This window comes from Schistocerca americana, chromosome 5 (assembly GCF_021461395.2).
Source record: "Schistocerca americana isolate TAMUIC-IGC-003095 chromosome 5, iqSchAmer2.1, whole genome shotgun sequence".
Taxonomy (NCBI): Eukaryota; Metazoa; Arthropoda; class Insecta; order Orthoptera; family Acrididae; genus Schistocerca; species Schistocerca americana.
This window is the reverse complement of record NC_060123.1, coordinates 180,574,504-180,594,929: the sequence shown is the minus strand read 5'-3', so window position 1 is coordinate 180,594,929 and position 20,426 is coordinate 180,574,504. Positions and strand designations below refer to the sequence as shown.

General features: G+C 41.7%; 1 protein-coding gene across 1 annotated transcript in view; it reads right to left on the bottom strand.

Annotated features, from left to right (window-relative positions):
• Positions 1-5,445: 5,445 nt before the first annotated feature.
• Positions 5,446-20,426, bottom strand: part of LOC124616259 — a 932,810-nt gene continuing 917,829 nt past the window's right edge. The window contains exon 18 of the mRNA XM_047144563.1: positions 5,446-8,814. Within this exon, the coding sequence (XP_047000519.1) occupies positions 8,644-8,814 (171 nt within the window). The 3' untranslated portion in view covers positions 5,446-8,643. The remainder of the gene's footprint in view (positions 8,815-20,426) is intronic.

The following is a 20,426-nucleotide window of genomic DNA, read 5'->3' as shown; positions in this document are numbered from 1 at the left end:
ACAACACGGCCACGCCTGTTGTGTCGCGCGCCGCGCGGAACAAAGCGACGTGTCCGCACAATGGACGCTGCGGCACGCTCTTCTCCATAATTCAGGCGGGCGGCAGTCGCCGCTTTGACGTCGGCGCTGCCGGCTTCTAGACGTCCGGTCGCTGCTGCTGTTTGCCGAGGACACACACCGAGCTTTCCGGGCCTGAAGTGATCGCTGCCGGGGGCGGACGCTGCAGGCACAAACAGGTGGACGCAACACGATTGATGGGCCGGGGCGTTAATTAACGCCGGATACCGAGACACCTCTTGTTAGACAATGGTAGCCAGTTCATTAACAAATATTGTAAGAAAGTACAAGCTAAATGTAATATTCAACAGGTACCAATTTCGAAATATTGACCTCAAAGGATAATGAAACATTGAAACTTCCTGGCAGATTAAAACTGTGTGCCCGACCGAGACTCGAACTCGGGATAATGAAACAGTTGAATCGCATTTGTCACATTATTTAGCTTAAGCTGAGAAGTAGTGTTCAACAAAAGCTTAAAAGATGTAACGGAACAGATATGCTTGCTATGTTTCACATAGGAGATAAACACATATTAGGAGTTCCACACTTCATAAAGAAATAGGGAATTTTAGTCATTTACTCCAAGGACTCTGACAGGTGATACATAAGCCCCACCCAAAAGCCCTACTTTTATGTAATGCTGAGACTCAGTCCATTACAGGACTACATGATGCAACGCACATGTGGACGTATGCTGACACGTAAATCATAAAATATCTCTTTACGAAACTGTATACAGAAGTGTAAAATGCAACAGTGCAGTAAAAGACAGATTATTGTGTATTTCTTTGGTCCTAATCGACCAGTAGTAAAAAAGAAACATTTAAGTTTCATTATTGCTGTTAAAGTAAAGAAAGAAAGAAATAATCAGTAATATCAGGGAATGAGGTAACACTAATAGATATAGCGAAAATGAGTGCAATATATGTATGCTAGAATGTAAAGCAGTATAATTAATAACTACCAGCCAGGAAGGAAAGCTTAGATCTGTTGTGGTCTGTGGGATGTTTTTGACTTACCAGGCTTGGACCTAATACTTTGGGACTGTAGTTAGAGAAGACTTATTGCACTCATTCTGTAGGAAAATGAAAATCACTCCTCTGGGCTGTAGGGAGAAGCTCAATTCACACCAGAGATTCCTGTGAGGGGGGACACGACTTTTGGATTGTTTGGGGGAAGAGACCAAACAGCGAGGTCATCGGTCTCATCGGATTAGGGAAGGACGGGGAAGGAAGTCGGCCGTGCCCTTTCAAAGGAACCATCCCGGCATTTGCTTGGAGCGATTTAGGGAAATCACGGAAAACCTAAATCAGGATGGTCGGACGCGGGTTTGAACCGTCGTCCTCCCGAATGCGAGTCCAGTGTGCTAACCACTGCGCCACCTCGCTCGGTGGGGGGACACGAATAGTTATTGTGTTTTGGGGACTATCATCATCATCGTTGGTTCCAACAACCTAAATCTGTCTTGATTTTTCCTTTCTCTGTCGATATGTGCAGAAACAGCTTTGTAATCCCTCTTTTCACACACAAATGCTTCTGGCTAGGATGCTTCTTATTTCTGTCACTGTAACCTTGCAGAACATAATTACACTGCAGACTAAGCGACTCCTCACAACTGTTAAGAGAGAGAGGACAGCAGAAAGCTATAATACATACCTCAAAGGGCGCGCAAGTAAGAAATATAAACAACTGAATTCTGAAAATTATTGTCACAGTCGGTTCACAACCATAATTTAACACTGTGGAGGCAATGAGAGAATATAACGTCTACGGTTAATAATAATCGTAGTGAAAGTTAGATAAAATAAGTGTGAATCGATTACATCTAGTAAAATGTTTGAGGAGAAACAACTGGGCTAGTATCATCAGTCTCTGACTGTTAGGGGAACAATGAAGAAAGCGTGAGTTTTATGTATGTTGCGTATATAGTTTAGTAATGGAAATTTTTATGCCCATGCCTCATTTAGTCAGAGATTAATATACAGACCACCACTCACCTGTACTAACGTAGTTCTTGTTTATTTGTGACACGGCACTCAGAGTATTTCAAGGAGTCAATCTCCACAGTGACCTGCAGAAGAGTGGTGGCAAGTTGACTCGGGCTGGCCATTTATGAAAACGGTGGGTGGTAATCCAAACATGGGCCCAAGCTGCTTGTTAGGGCTCGTATATCACAGTAAGATTTTGAGTAACCCCCATTCATCTCACTGATACTACTGGAGTACATACACTATGTGATCAAAAGTATCCAGTCACCTAGCTTAAAATGAGTTACAAGTTCGTGGCGCACTCCATCGGAAATGCTGAAATTCAATATGAAGTTGGCCCACCCTTAGCTTCGATGACAGCTTTCACTCTCGCAGGCATACGTTCGATCAGATGCTGGAAGGTTTCTTGGGGAATGGTAGCCCATTATTCACGGAGTATTGCACTGAGTAGAGGTATCGATGTCGGTCAGTGAGGCCTGGCAAGAAGTCGGCGTTCCAAATCATCGCAAAGGTGTTCTACAGGATTCATGTCAGGACACTGCGCAGGTCACTCCATTACAGGGATGTTATTGTCGTGTAACCACTCCGCCGCAGGCCATACATTATGAACAGATGCTCGATCGTGCCGATAGGTGCAATCGCCTTCCCCGAATCGCTCTTCAACAGTGGGAAGCAAGAAGGTGCTTAAAACATAAATGTAGGCCTGTGCTGTGATAGTGACACGCAAAACAACACCGTAACAGCATCGCCTCCAAATTTTACTGTTGGCTCTACACACGCTGGCAGATGATTTTCACCGAGCATTCGCCAAACCCGCACCCTGACATCAGATCGCCACAATGTGTACCGTGATACGTCACTCCACGCAACGTTTTTCCACTGTTCAATCGTCCAGTGATTACGCTCATTACACCAAGCGAGGTGTCGTTTGGCATTTACCGGGGTGATGTGTGGCTTATGAATAGCCGCTTGACCATGATATCCAAGTTTTCTCACCTCTCGCCTAACTGTCATAGTATTTGCAGTGGATTCTAATGCAGTTTGGAATTCCTGCGTGATGGTCTCGATAGACGCGTGCCTACTACACATTACGACCCTCTTCAACTGTCGGCGGTCTCTGTCAGTCAGCAGACGCGGTCGGCCTGTGCGCTTTTGTGCTGGATGCGCCCCTTCACGTTCCCACTTCACTATCACACCGCAAACAGTGGGTATGTTTAGGAGTGTGGAAATCTGGCGCACAGACATATGACACAAGTGACACCCAATCACCTGACCAAGTTGGAGGCCCATGAGTTCTGCGGAGCGCCCCATTCTGCTCTCTCACTATGTCTAATGACTACTGAGGTCGCTGGTGTGGAGTGACTGGCAATAGGTGGCAGCACAATGCACCAAACATGAAAAAGGTATGTTTTTGTGGGTGACCGGATATGTTTGATCACATAGTTTATTATAATGGAATTAAGTCCAGTATATCGGACCATCCAGTTCATCTAAATAATTCCCGCTGAAAATATCTAGTAAATGTCATACTAATGCATCTTTAAAGGTTTATGAGACAAAACCTCGATTGAAATAGAGACAATACGTTGTAGAATATGTATATAAAAGTCACTAATAATATAAAGAATTCTGAAAAAAAGCTAATCATACATCACGAACAATCAGTCATACCTCCAGAGAATATCACCCAATTAGATAATTTTAAATGCCAAAGGCCATGCCGCAGTGGTAACACCGTCAGATCACAGAACTTAAGCGCTGTCGGGCTGGGCTAGCACTTGGATGGGTGACCATTCGGTCAGCCGAGCGCTGTTGGAAAGTGGGCTGCACTCAGCCTCTGTGAGGGAAACTGAGTAGCTAATTGATTGAGAAGTAGCGGCTCCGGTCTCGTAAACTGACTTACGGCCGTGAGAACGGTGTGCTAACCACATGCCCCTCCAGTGACGCCTGTGGGCTGTGGATCACACGATCGGTACCGTTGGGTCTTCATGGCCTGTTCGGGCGGAGTTTTTTTTTTTTTAGTTTTAATTTTAAATATCCCAAGATCGGGATTTCCTAGGATTGAAGGAAAATTAAAAAGCGAGGTTGGTTGCAAAAAATGGGTAGATAGTGCCTACACAACACTTAGCAATAGAAGCAGTGGCATTAATCCTCTAATAAGATAGAAACACAATCATTACCCTCTAGAAAAATAAGTAAATTAATGCTAAGAGTGGTAAATAATACAATAAGGATCAAAGACAACTGCTTTTACTCCGCATTGTTCTTACTGTTTAAATATAAAGAATCAACTGAAGTATAAATAAATACAAATAGCCAGAAGAAATTTTGGCTTATATTAACAATAAGGCAGTGTCCTCCCAAAATCTAGTATGATCAAAACAATGTCAATGAGGTATAGACACTGAACCATGGAATCGTACATATTAAATGGGAAATTGTTCATCTTTAATTAGAGCCTAATGCAAGTATGACAAGCGTGTGACCTAAGAGAAAATCACATTTCTGTATTTCAGAATAATGATAGATTTGGTTGCAAAATTATATATCAGTAACTCATTTTGCCCTTTCGGGGCATCAACAGATTGTCTATAAAACAAGAAAACTTTGTATTAAAAACAAACAGAGGAAGGAGTATGTTCCTATATTTTTATACTACGTAGCTAAAATAAACTACAAGTAATAGAAACTTAAATGTTCTTCATAAGAACATATAAAATGAAATCTGGACCTACTTAAAAGAAAATTACCATTACATCACCAAGAAGGTAGAAGAAGGTGGCGGAAAAATATCATAAACTATCACATGTTACCTTAAGCACAGCAGCAGACCCCACTATAGTAGGCCACTGCCAGGATGGTTCCTTTGAAAGGGCACGGCCGACTTCCTTCCTCGTCCTTCCCTATCCGATGAGACCGATGACCTCGCTGTTTGGTCTCTTCCCTCAAACAATCAAATCCAATCCCCACTATAGCAGCATGGAACAGGACCACGCTTACAAGATACACGCTGTATGAGCCGCACGCAGCTCAGGGTGCGCACCAATGTACACTGCGATACACGCCGTCTAAGGTAGACCATACGTTTTGCAACAAAAATTTTTGAAGACCTGAAGACGACAACAAAACCTGTCGAAACCTGTGGTTGAAAATTATGCGGTCTTGGCTTTAGAAAGACTTTTAGCAAGTAAAACAGTTCGCTTCCTCTGATTTCTCAATATGAGAAAATTCAATAATACTGCCAACAAGGTTTGCTGCAGCAATAATGGATGGTTCAGCCAAATTACATGGTAAATTACTGTTTTCTGTGTAGAGACCTCGGAGATAAGAGAAAGTAGTTCTCTTATCGTTAATTGAATGTCATATGAGGAAACATATTTTGCAATATAAGAATGGATACCATCGTAAAGTATATTTTATTGTAGTCATGTCAATTGGTTACATACAAATGTTAAGGTATTATAATACAGTTTTTGTACAAAGAATAATGATATCAGAATATAACATCCATCCAAATAAGTCTTTTATATTAATGGTGAGTCATTTTCCTTAACTCTTGATTGCAAACGGTTTGCACACCGTATCGACTTCGGTTCAAATGATTCGTACTGGTATGGAGGGGCACACACACCTGTAATGATAGTATGGAGCGGAGCAGAAAGGGAGTTGGATTCTTTCGTCTGCTCTGGCACACGTATTTGGCTACATTTTCGAAGCTGTGTACATAGGCTACTGTCTCTCCTCTTCCACTGAACCAGCACAGCGCGAAATGGCTACTTGTATTTAAGTGGTAGAAATAAAAAAAACACCAGTGAACAAGAGCTGAAGAGGATATCATGGGAGAGGTTAGCAACATATGAAGAAACATAGCGTGACCAAAAAAAGTGACAAATTTCTGCTGTAGCTGATAAATCATAATTAACAGTGTACAATGACGTTGGTAAAGTGTAAGTTAATAAAAGCAAAAACATACCAATGAACACGAGTTTACAAATCAACTGTGAATTTGTGATTGTGAGTCGCCACTGACTTCAGTAGGAAGTATCGCCCTAGTTAGTAGAAATGTCTGTGAAATATAAACTTTTCGATTAATTTCTCTTCTAATTAGGCTCGAATTTCTCCAGCTGTCCATGGTTGTGGAACGTGGCAGATGTATGCGGCCACCAACACTTTCTGCTGCTTACGTAAGACGACGACATGTGACGCCCGATATGGTCAGTGATGGACTTGTCTAACAGGGGCCACATCTTTATATCCAAGATCGTCTGACATCAATCCTCGATATTTTTCTTTTTGGGGCCTTCTTGGGAGTGATGTGAAGACCTCTTTCATTGATCCGATTCAAGAACTGAGCAGAGAATTTTACAACCTTTTCAAGATTTACGAGATCATCCAGGGTGTGTCATAGAAAATTTGTATCTCACTGCAGAGACGAGAATAGAGTTGCATCCAAGTCCGAGGGCGACACGTGAGACACCTCGTTGAACTGGTACCAGTATACAGAAAAATGTACCACACAATGGGCTGAAGTAGTATTCTATTTCTTGCTAAGGTAGACCGAGGGTGAAATCTGCACCTAAGTCTTCGGGGACAACCAAAACGTCTACATTTCGCATACATTTCTACCAACAAGGGCAGTAATTTATAGTGAAGTCCGTATTCACAATTATGTGGCAAACGTGTCGCTTGGAGATTCGTGTTTGGTGGAACGTTTTTGTTTCTATTTTCGTGCACTTTCACCTGTCTCAGTTTTCGGTATTAATTACAATACACCCAGTATAAAATCTATCAGATCTTGTTAACTTAATGACAATGCGAGGTCCTCTACGAGGATATTGGTATTGCGTGGTGATGTTACGAAGTTTCGGGGATGACGGAGAAGGGTAAATGAGTTAATTTGAAGTAAGGAGCCCTAGTCCGGAAACGATCGATTCGGAAGTTGTAAGCGAAAATTGTTCCGACAACTATGGCAGTAGAATATATGTATCGGTACAGTTGTTGCTAAGATTGTAAGGAAGGTAACTTCCAGAAGTGGTAGTATGGACCAAAAGAAGAAGAAAATGGCAGGTAAACATAGCCTCTAAAATGCATACTTTAAGAGCGATGAGAACCTGTTCATCCTCGCTACTTTGAACCACATCTCTTCTACTGAACAAGTACCCACAGCTTCAACGGGATGCATTTGACACCCGATACTTACTGGACATTATTTCTTGTGTTGGTCCATACTACCTCCTTTAAAATATGGAAAGCAAAGAGCTTGCAGTACAGGAGATGTGTTTCACAATAGCGAAGATGAACAACTGCCCATAGCTCTTAAGGGATGAATTTCAGAGCCAATGTATTCCAGACTCTTTTTCTTCTTTTGGTCCATACTACAACCTCAGAAAGTTGCTTACCCTATAATCTTAGCCACAATTGTGATGGTACGTTTATTCCATTGTCAGAGCTAGCAGATCGATTTTAGAACAGATGGAATTACATTTTTGTGGGAAAATATTAAGCTTCAACTTTATCTTCAGATTCTGTCCTTATCGAAGGACGATAATCGCTTATAACATTCGACTCCATCGTTTTTGAACCAGGATTTCTGTTTTCAGAGTAATATATTTACGTTTCTCCATCATCTCTGAATGTGTGTAACGTCATTATCGAATCATCGTGGGTAATACTGAATACATATCAATATTAAAATTATTTATAATTCTGTCGAAGCTGCGGTGCGAAAAATCATTTATTTACGGTGGTTAGTTTCGGACGTGACGCCCACTATCAAACCGTTGACTTCATCGTATGTACTGATACATAATACAACAGTTAACTGGTGCTACGTGGCTAGGAAGATTGATAACACTCTGTACATGAGGTCGTAAATGTTACTCACTATTTCCAGTTGTGGCTGTCTGCAAATGTGCTGGTTGTATTACGTGCCAATACTTATGAAGAAAGCGATGTTTTTATAATAGACGTCGTGCCCAAAACTAGTCAACGCATATAAAAGATTTTTCTCCACGCAGCTTCGACAGAAGTACCAATAATAGTTTTAATAAAAGTAAATTGCTGACACGTTTTCCTGTATGATATTGGATGTCCACAAATATCATTATGCCAGCCTATAAGGAGGTTTATTTTTGATATTTATATCGAAAAATCGTTTTATGTTATTGACACCATTAATATGAAAACAGATGCATGATTGTGTCTAGAAGTAAAATATTCTTAACATAATAGATCAATGAGTGTCGTCTCCCCACGATAAATATGCTGTAGTTCTATAGCCTGTTATGCTCAATTAAGCAGTCCGCGGTTGTCTGACGGGTGCAGGGCAATGAAAGGAAATAAGTTTCCGGTGGATTAAGAATGGGAGAGAAAACCGGCATGCAAACCACTAGAGTTTGCAGCATCTTACGAACAGCACAGTGTCCGTACCCTCCCCTCGGTCCCCCTACTACCGCCCCCACGCGCCTCCTGTGAGGCGCACAGTGCCCCCACGCTGCGGGCACCGCCAGCCAGTGCCCGGGCAGCCGCGTCGCGCCGCGGTAACCACTCAGCGGTGTTGGAGGTGGTGCGGCAGCGGCGGCTGCGGGTGGCGCGGCTACGAAACCTCGATGCCGGTGTGCACCTGGCCGCTGGAGGTGTCGGAGTCGCTGCGGTCCTCGACGCTCCCGCTGCCACCTCCGGATGACGTGGCGTTCAGGTGGTAGCCCATCTCGTGGTAGCGCACCGGGTACGTCAGCTGGTTGCCCTTGTCCCACGTGAACAGCTCCTGTCGACACACGAGAGCAGGACGTACAAAATCGGGTATTATAAGACTTCCGTACGTTAACGGAATTCTGCCTCACGTCCACATACAGGATCAACAAAATATCCTCCTATTGTTGTGGAATACACGGAAACTGGTCCATATACACCGAAGCTACAAAGAAACTGGGAGAGGCATGCGTATTCAAATACAAAAACATGGTTCAAATGGATCTGAGCACTATGGGACTTAACTTCTGAGGTCATAAGTCCTCTAGAACTTAGAACTACTTAAACCTAACCAACCTAAGCACATCACACACATCCATTCGCGCGGTTCCAGACTGTGGCACCTAGAACCGCTCGGCCACTCCGGCCCGCAATTCAAATACAGAAATATGTAAACAGGCAGGATACGGCGCTGCGGTCGGCGACGCCTATACTGGGTGGTCCATTGATCGTGACCGGCCCAAATATCTCACGAAATAAGCGTCAAACGAAAAAACTTTTTTTTTTTTGGGGGGGGGGGGGGGGGGGGGTCATCAGTCTACTGACTGGTTTGATGCGGCCCGCCACGAATTCCTTTCCTGTGCTAACCTCTTCATCTCAGAGTAGCACTTGCAACCTACGTCCTCAATTATTTGCTTGACGTATTCCAATCTCTGTCTTCTTCTACAGTTTTTGCCCTCTACAGCTCCCTCTAGTACCATGGAAGTCATTCCCTCATGTCTTAGCAGATGTCCTATCATCCTGTCCCTTCTCCTTATCAGTGTTTTCCACATATTCCTTTCCTCTCCGATTCTGCGTAGAACCTCCTCATTCCTTATCTTATCAGTCCACCTAATTTTCAACATTCGTCTACAGCACCACATCTCAAATGCTTCGATTCTCTTCTGTTCCGCTTTTTCCACAGTCCATGTTTCACTACCATACAATGCTGTACTCCAGACGTACATCCTCAGAAATTTCTTCCTCAAATTAAGGCCGGTATTTGATATTAGTAGACTTCTCTTGGCCAGAAATGCCTTTTTTGCAATAGCGAGTCTGCTTTTGATGACCTCCTTGCTCCGTCCGTCATTGGTTATTTTACTGCCTAGGTAGCAGAATTCCTTAACTTGATTGACTTCGTGACCATCAATCCTGATGTTAAGTTTCTCGCTGTTCTCATTTCTACTATTTCTCATTACCTTCATCTTTCTCCGATTTACACTCAAACCATACTGTGTACTCATTAGACTGTTCATTCCGTTCAGCAGATCATTTAATTCTTCTTCACTTTCACTCAGGATAGCAATGTCATCAGCGAATCGTATCATTGATGTCCTTTCACCTTGTATTTTAATTCCACTCCTGAACCTTTCTTTTATTTCCATCATTGCTTCCTCGATGTACAGATTGAAGAGTAGGGGCGAAAGGCTACAGCCTTGTCTTACACCCTTCTTAATACGAGCACTTCGTTCTTGATCGTCCACTCTTATTATTCCCTCTTGGTTGTTGTACATATTGTATATGACCCGTCTCTCCCTATAGCTTACCCCTACTTTTTTCAGAATCTCGAACAGCTTGCACCATTTTATATTGTCGAACGCTTTTTCCAGGTCGAAAAATCCTATGAAAGTGCCTTGATTCTTCTTTAGCCTTGCTTCCATTATTAGCCGTAACGTCAGGATTGCCTCTCTCGTCCCATTACTTTTCCTAAAGCCAAACTGATCGTCACCTGGCGTATTCTCAATTTTCTTTTCCATTCTTCTGTATATTATTCTTGTAAGCAGCTTCGATGCATGAGTTGTCAAGCTGATTGTGCGATAATTCTCGCAGTTGTCAGCTCTTGCCGTCTTCGGAATTGTGTGGATGATGCTTTTCCGAAAGTCAGATGGTATGTCGCCAGACTCATATATTCTACACACCAACGTGAATAGTCGTTTTGTTGCCACTTCCCCCAATGATTTAAGAAATTCTGATGGAATGTTATCCATCCCTTCTGCCTTATTTGACCGTAAGTCCTTCAAAGCTCTTTTAAAGTCCGATTCTAATACTGGATCCCCTATCTCTTCTGAATCGACTCCTGATTCTTCTTCTATCACATCAGACAAATCTTCACCCTCATAGAGGCTTTCAATGTATTCTTCCCACCTATCTGCTCTCTCCTCTGCATTTAACAGTGGAATTCCCGTTGCACTCTTAATGTCACCAAAGGTTGTTTTGACTTTCCTGTATGCTGAGTCTGTCCTTCCGACATTCATGTCTTTTTCGATGTCTTCACATTTTTCCTGCAGCCATTTCGTCTTAGCTTCCCTGCACTTCCTATTAACTTGTTTACTTAGCGACTTGTATTTCTGTATTCCTGATTTTCCCTGAACATGTTTGTACTTCCTCCTTTCATCAATCAACTAAAGTATTTCTTCTGTTACCCATGGTTTCTTCGCAGCTACCTTATTTGTACCTATGTTTTCCTTCCCAACTTCTGTGATGGCCCTTTTTAGAGATGTCCATTCCTCTTCAACTGTACTGCCTACTGCGCTATTCCTTATTGCTGTATCTATAGCGTTAGAGAACTTCAAACGTATCTCGTCATTCCTTAGTACTTCCGTATCCCACTTCTTTGCGTATTGATTCTTCCTGACTAATGTCTTGAAGTTCAGCCTACTCTTCATCACTACTAATTGTGATCTGAGTCTATATCTGCTCCTGGGTACGCCTTACAATCCAGTATTTGATTTCGGAATCTCTGTTTGACCATGATGTAATCTAATTGATATCTTCCCTTATCTCCCGGCGTTTTCCAAGTATACCTCCTCCTCTTGTGATTCTTGAACAGGGTATTCGCTATTACTAGCTGAAACTTGTTACAGAACTCAATGAGTCTTTCTCCTCTTTCATTCCTCGTCCCAAGCCCATATTCTCCTGTAACCTTTTCTTCTACTCCTTCCCCTGAAACTGCATTCCAGTCGCCCATGACTATTAGATTTTCGTCCCCCTTTACATACTGCATTACCCTTTCAATATCCTCATACAGCTTCTTTGTCTGTTCATCTTCATCTTGCGACGTCGGCATGTATACCTGAACTATCGTTGTCGGTGTTGGTCTGCTGTCGATTCTGATTAGAACAACCCGGTCACTGAACTGTTCACAGTAACACACCCTCTGCCCTACTTTCCTATTCATAACGAATCCTACACCTGTTATACCATTTTCTACTGCTGTTGATATTACCCGATACTCATCTGACCAGAAATCCTTGTCTTCCTTCCACTTCACTTCACTGACCCCTACAATATATAGATTGAGCCTTTGCATTTCCCTTTTCAGATTTTATAGTTTCCCTACCACGTTCAAGCTTCTGACATTACACGCCCCGACTCGTAGAACGTTATCCTTTCGTTGATTATTCAACCTTTTTCTCATGGTAACCTCCCCCTTGGCAGTCCCCTCCCGTAGTTCCGAATGGGGGACTATTCCGGAATCTTTTACCAATGGAGAATCATCATGACACTTCTTCAAATACAGGCCACATGTCCTGCGGATACACGTTACGTGTCTTTAATGCAGTGGTTTCCATTGCCTTCTGCATCCTCATGTCGTTGATAATTGCTGATTCTTCCGCCTTTAGGGGCAGTTTCCCACCTCTAAGACAAGAGAGTGCCCTGAACCTCTATCCGCTCCTCCGCCCTCTTTGACAAGGCCGTTGGCAGAATGAGGCTGACTTCTTATGCCGGAAGTCTTTGGCCGCCAATGCTGATTATTTATCAAAATTTAGGCAGTGGCGGGGATCAAACCCGGGACCGAAGACGTCTTGATTATGAATCAAAGACGCTACCCCTAGACCACGGGTACCATTTAGCTTGAAGGGGGACACCAGATGGCGCTACGTGTGGCCCGCTAGAAGGCGCTGCCATAGATCAAACGGATATCAACTGCGCTTTTTAAAAATAGGAGTCCTCATTTCTTATTGCATATTCGTGCAGTAAGTAAAGAAATACTAATGTTTTAGCTGCACCAGTCCCTCAGATCTCAAGAAGATTATAATAATTCCAATCCCAAAGAAAGCAGGTGTTGACAGATGTGAAAATACCGAACTGTCAGTTTAATGTGTCACAGCTGCAAAATACTATCGCGAATTCTTTACAGACAAATGGAAAAACTAGTAGAGGCCGACCTCGGGGAAGATCAGTTTGGATTCCGTAGAAATATTGGAACACGTGTGGCAATACTGACCCTACGACTTACCTTAGTAGCTAGATTAAGGAAAGCCAAACCTACGTTTCTAGCATTTGTAGACTTAGAGCAAGCTTTCGAAAACGTTGACTGGAATACTCTCTTTCAAATTCTAAAGGTGGCAGGGGTAAAATACAGGGAGCGAAAGGCTATTTACAATTTGTACAGAAACCAGATGGCAGTTATAAGAGTCGAGGGACATGAAAGGGAACCAGTGATTGGGAAGGGAGTGAGACAGGGTTGTAGCCTCTCCCCGATGCTATTCAATCTGTATATTGAGCAAGCAGTAAAGGAAACAAAAGAAAAGTTCGGAGTAGGCATTAAAATACATGGAGAAGAAATAAAAACTTTGAGGTTCGCCGATGACATTGTAATTCTGTCAGAGACAGCAAAGGACTTGGAAGGGCAGTTGAACAGAATGGACAGAGTCTTGAAAGGAGGGTATAAGATGAACATCAACAAAATCAAAACAAGGATAATGGAATGTAGTCGAATTAAGTCGGGTGATGGTGAGGGAATTAGTTTAGGAAATGAGACACTTAAAGTAGTAAAGGAGTTTTGGTATTTGGGGAGCAAAATAACTGATGATGGTCGAAGTAGAGAGGATATAAAATGTAGACTGGCAATGGCAAGGAAAGCGTTTCAGAAGAAGAGAAATTTGTTAACATCGAGTATAGATTTAAATGTCAGGAAGACGTTTCTGAAAGTATTTGTATGGAGTGTAGCCATGTGTGGAAGTGAAACGTGGACGATACATAGTTCAGACAAGAAGAGAATAGAAGCTTTAGAAATGTGGTGCTATAGAAGAATGCTGAAGATTAGTTGGGTAGATCACATAACTAATGAGAAGGTATTGAATAGAATTGGGGAGAAGAGGAGTTTGTGGCACAACTTGACTAGAAGAAGGGATCGGTTAGTAGGACATGTTCTGAGGCATCAAGGGATCATCAATTTAGTACTGGAGGGCAACGTGGAGGGTAAAAATCGTAGAGGGAGACCAAGAGATGAGTACGCTAAGCAGATTCAGAAGGATGTAGACTGCAGTAGGTAGTGGGAGATGAAGAAGCTTGCACAGGATAGAGTAGCATGGAGAGCTGCATCAAACCAGTCGCAGGACTGAAGACCACAACAACATCAACAGTTGCACCACTTTTTTCGCTTTGTGATACATGGCGCTGTAATAATCACAAACATATGGCTCACAGTTGTAGACGAACACTTGGTAACAAGTAGGTTTTTTTTAAATTAAAATACGGAACGTAGGTACGTTTGAACATTTTATTCGGTTGTTCCAGTGTGATACATGTAGCTTTGTGAACTTATCATTTCTGAGAACGCATGCTGTTACAACGTGATTACCTTTAAATACCACATTAATGCAATAAATGCTCAAAATGATGTCCATAAACCTCAATGCATTTGGCAATACGTGTAACGGCATTCCTCTCAACAGCCAGTAGTTCGCCTTCCGTAATGTTCGTACATGCATAGACAATGCGCTGACGCATGTTGTCAGGCGTTGTCGGTGGATCATGAGAGCAAACATCCTTCAACTTTCCCCACAGAAAGAAATACGGGGACGTCAGATCCGATGAACGTGCGGGCCATGGTATGGTGCTTCGATGACCAATCCACCTGTCATGAAATATGCTATTCAATACCGCTTCAACCGCACGCGAACTATGTGCCGGACATTCATCATCTTGGAAGTACATCGCCATTCTGTCATGCAGTGAGACAGATTGTAGTAACATCGGTACAGAACATTACGTAGGAAATCAGCATACATTGCACCATCGATAAAATGGGGGCCAATTATCTTTCCTCCCATAATGCCGCTCCATACATTAACCTGCCAATGTCGCCGATGTTCCACTTGTCGCACCCATCGTGGATTTTCCGTTGCCCAATAGTGCATAGTATGCCGGTTTACGTTACCGTTGCTGGTGAATGACGCTTCGTCGCTAAATAGAACGCGTAATTTCTCTTGTGCGCAGTGGCAGAACTATACACGACGTTTAAAGTCGTCGCCATGCAATTCCTGTTGTATAGAAATATGGTACGGGTGCAATCGATGTTGATGTAGCATTCTCAACCTCGAAGTTTTTGAGATTCCCGATTCTCGCGCAATTCGTCTGCTACTGATGTGCGGATTAGCCGCGACAGCAGCTAAAACACCTACTTGGGCATCATCATTTGTTGCAGGTCGTGGTTGACGTTTCACATGTGGCTGAACACTTCCTGTTTCCTTAAATAACGTAACTATCCGGCGAACAGTCCGGACACTTTGATGATGTCCAGGATACCGAGCAGCATACATATAACACGCCCGTTGGGCATTTTGATCACTTTAGCCATACATCAACACGATATCGAACTTTTTCGCAATTGGTAAACGGTCCATTTTAACACGGCTAATGTATCACGAAGAAAATACCGTCCGCACTGGCGGAATGTTGAGTGATACCACGTACTTATACATTTGTGACTATTACAGCGCCATGTATCACAAAGCGAAAAAAGAGGTCCAACTAAAACATTCATATTTCTTTACGTACTACACGAATGTGTAATCAAAAATAGGGGTTCCTATTAAAAAAAAAATGCTGTTGATATCCGTTTGACCTATGGCAGTGCCATCTAGCGGGCCTACCATAGCGCGATTTGGTTTCCCCCTTCAAGCTAGACGAGTTTTATTCTTTGTAGTTTTTTGTATGATGATTATTTCGAGAGATATTTGGCGCGGTCACTATCAATGGACCGCCCTGTATAAGACAACAAGACTCTGGCGAACTTTTTAGAACGGTTACTGCTGCTACAAAGGCCGGTTATCAAGACAAGTGAGTTTGAAAGTGGTGTTATAGTCGGCGTACGAGTGATGGGACACAGAATCTCCGAGCTAGCGATCAAGTGGGGATTTTCCCCTACGACCATTTCACGAGTGTACCGTGAATATCAGGAATCCGGTAAAATATCAAATCTCCGCCATCGCTGTGGCCGGGAAAAGATTTTGCAAGAACGGGACCAACGACCACTGAAGACAATCGTTCAACGTGACAGAAGTGCAACCCTTCTGCAAATTGCTCCAGATTTCAGTGCTGGGCCAAGAAGAAGTTTCAGTGTGCAAACCATTCAACGAAACTTCATCGATAGGGGCTTTCGGATCTGAAGGCCCACTCGTGTACCCTTTACTTCTATCCTGGGCCCGTCAACACCGTCATTGGACTGTTGATGACGGGAAACATGTTATCTGGTCGGACGAGTCTCATTTCAAATTGTATCGAGAGAATGGATGTGTACGGGTACACAAACAACCTCATGAATCCATGGACCCTGCATGGCAGCAGGGTACTGTTCAAGCTAGTGGAGGCTATGTAATGGTGTGGGGTGTATGCAGTTGGAGTGAAATGCGACCTCTGATACGTGTAAATACCACTCTGACGGGTGACACGTACGTAAACATCCTGTCTGATCACCTGCATTCATCCACGTCCATTGTGCTTTCCGACAAACTTGGGCAATTCCAGCAGGACGCTGAGACACCCCACACGACCAGACGTGCAACAGAGTGGCTCCAGGAACACTCTTCTAGGTTTAAACACTTCCACTGGGCACCAAACTCCACAGACATGAACGTTATTGAGCTTATACCTTGCAACGTGCTGTTCAGAAGAGATCTCCACCCCTCGTACTCTCACGGATTTAGGGACAGCCCTGCGGGATTCATCGTGTCAATTCGCTGAAGCACTACTTCAGACCTGACACATCGTGTTGCGACACTTCTGCCTGCTCTCGAGGGCCCAACATGATATTAGGCAGGCGTACCAGTTTCTTTGGCACCTTCGTGTATATGACAAGAATAAACTACATATAAGCATATAGTCAAATTGCTGCCTAGTGTGCGTTCTCTCTGACAGTGATTTTTGGGATTGTTGAAATTAGCAAAGTAATTAATGGACTGTTTCATGGAAGGTAAAATTACTTCCCAACAAGAAATTACAACAAAATATCGGCTACATAGGCTTCGCCTGGAATATGCCAATGAATAGTTGTATAAGTTTAGGTTATTGTGATAATTTTTACCTTGGCACCATCTAGTTACAGCCGAACGAAATATAATTTTTGTGCCATATGCGTTTCGTCTTTATTCTTTGCGCAGCATCTTTAGTGTCCTAGAATATGTAAATATTTTTGTTTATACAATTTAGTTTACATTTAGGACGTTGTATATAATCAGTTGTAGCAGTTTCTGCTTTTCTATGAGATAGCAATAATTAAAATTTCTGCTTAAAATTTTGTGAATGTTGATCTGCGTTTTGTCTTTTTCTTCCTTTGCTAGCGCTGTTCTTCTCATTATAATTGCCGTTTGAAAATTTGTTTTCAGACTTCACCGCACTAGAAACTGAACACTTGTTTTGATGTTATGTTTTTTCGTTGGTGTTATCGGCTGTCTAATGTTACTGCCAACTTTTGAATATGTTTTAAAACATGGTACGAAGAACACATCAGGTATTGTAAGTATAAAAAAAACACTTCATATTTGCAGAGCCCTTAGAATAAAATAACCACCATCCTACAAACATGTAACGATATGAGAACAATCCGAATAAGCAACCATGAAAAAAATCTAATACAAATGCAGTAAAACTAGCACATCTAGAAAGCCATTGCTGAGAAGTAATGTGATAAATGAGCAAACAAACGTCAATATACATTCTCTACTAAACTTAATAAAAGGAAGGATAAGGTAAAAATCATGCTGCCACATTAAAACAAATTCATAATATCTCTCTCTCTCTCTCTCTCTCTCTCTCTCTCTGTCTCTCTTTGGCGCAAACACACACACCAGCGCGAGCATACATACTCACACCATTACCATACAAAAAGTAAGAAACTGTGTATACCATCACTTGTATCACACCAAAGGAAATAAATACCACGTCGCGCACACACACACGCACACACACTCACACAAAAACAGATGCACAAGCAACCGGGTCACAGATATCACAAAAACACATTCATTAGTTGGCAATAACATCCGACAGTTGTCAACACCATCTAAAACATGGCATTGTAACAAGTGTTGAGTTCCTAAGCTTGAAAACAAAATTTCAAATGGCAACTATAAGAATAAGAGTAGCACTAACGAAGAAAAAAAACCCGCAACATATAGATCAACATCAACTTAAATCTGTAAGAATAATTTAAATTTTTATTAGATCATAGAAAATCAAAAAGTGACAACTGTTTCTAACCTATATATGCAACATCCTAAGCGTAAACTAAATAGTAGAAAAAAAAATGTATACATTCTAGGTTACTGAAGACGCCATGCAGAAAATGAAGGCGAAACGCGTTTGGCATACAAATTATATTTCCTTCAGTTGTAATTAGACCAGGCCAGGCAAAGCTTTGCACGGAAGCCATTTCCTCCAACGCTACTCGCGTAGTGACGTCAAGCTTCGCTGTAGCCCACAGTTCGCTTGTTTACTAGCAATCGTGTGGAGCAGCCTCTCTTAGGCTGATCCCTAAAAGCACAGGCTTTCGCATGTTAACTGGCTTAACTTCGTAGGAGTATCGCTGTTTTGTTAGCCTGCTAGCTCTTGGTGTTTTGTTCAGATTTACTCTCATAAATATTGCTCTGTCGTACAGATTGTCAACTTGACTATTGCTGTATCTATTATTTTGGATTTTATATGGTTATTACTGTGACTATTCTTGTGTTTCAGTTCTCAACAAAGTCGAAACAAAAGAATACTGAAAAGCATGCTTTCAGTGAGGAATGGAAGACTGAGTAATTCTTTTTACACAATTCCAATGAAATACTCCAGTGTTTAACATGCACAAGTAAAAAATGCTCAAGTCAAAGCAACGGTAATAATCTTGTTCGGCATTTCTCTTCGCTCCGCAAAATATCACACGGACGTTACTGATATGACGAAATATACAATTAAAGAAAGAGACATAAGAGAGGCGTGAACGATCAAGTCTTAAAGAAAGATTTTGTCTTTGCGGGGATCGATAGCCTCCAAATGCTTAATAGAGGAAATAATGGTCTGCAGTTAATTGTAATGTAGACGATCTTTATTTAAATCGGTCTATTACCTAATATCCCCGACTTTTTTTATTTCAAGCAGCTGTAGAACCAAGGTGGAAAAGTATCACATTGTCTGGATACTTCTTAATATATCACCATGTATAAGTAACACATTACACACCTCACATAAACATACCACTTTACCATGTGAAATACCTATTTGCATGTGTACTGTTGTGTATGACATGTCATAACTGTCAAATTTTTTTCAACACACGTAAAAAGTAGACTTTATATTTCATCCTTACATTGAGATGTTACATTCCATCAGTATACTGTGAATGAATCCACACTGATGTGACAGCTGTAAACATCATTTTCGAACTTTGCTCTAAGAACTACAGCTTGACGACTAAGAGCAGCTAATATATTGTTTTCAAAGATACACATACACTCAAACACTGTAGCGATATCGATAGCAAATATCAGAGGCACGTTACATAAATTGTTGGTGTGTTAGACTTGGTTGATGTGTTGTATATCAGACAACTAGCGACCAAAGACTGCTTACGGTCGTACAAACAGACCTAATTAAATATTTTAGTCAGTAAGTTAACAATAATATCTGAAGTAAGTACAAATTTAACAAAATATTGAAAAATGAATAATCTTTAGAGTATCGTTTTGTCAGTATTGTGCGTCCAGTAAGGTGTACCCAGAAAACAGTGTCGTTTGTAGTCTGAATCTTGTGCATGTTTATTACCTATCATCACAACTTACCCACTTTAGCGAAGACACAGTGAGGATTCTGCCTGCTTGTCAGTAATAATATAATTATATTGAAATTGTATTTCTATGGAGCACTCTTTTGTAAGAAATGTCAACAGTTTAGCTTCAGTGTGTCTATTTATAGCATCCAGACATCGATGATCTATGATATAAGACATTCATTAAGTCTGGCTCACCAGTAATTAATGATTTGTTCATTTTTCAATACTTTGAGAAATTTTTACTTATTTCATATATTATTGTGAATGTACTGTGTACAGTAGTTTATTATGTCTGTTTGTACGACCTTAAAAAGTCAATGGTCGCTGACTGACTTACATACAACACATGAACTAAGTCTGGCACACCAGCAATGCCTCTCACATTGGCTATAGATTATCTTACAGTGTTCGGATGTATATATATCTTTGACAACAAAATACTACCTGCTTCTCCTTGTCAAGCTGTAGTACTTAGAGCATATGATGTTCAAAGTAGTCACGTTACAGTGGATTCATTCACAATGTAATAATGGAATATAATGTCTAATTTGTACGTGTAGTGAAAAATAATTTGTCAATTATGACATATAATACATAGTATCACACATGTA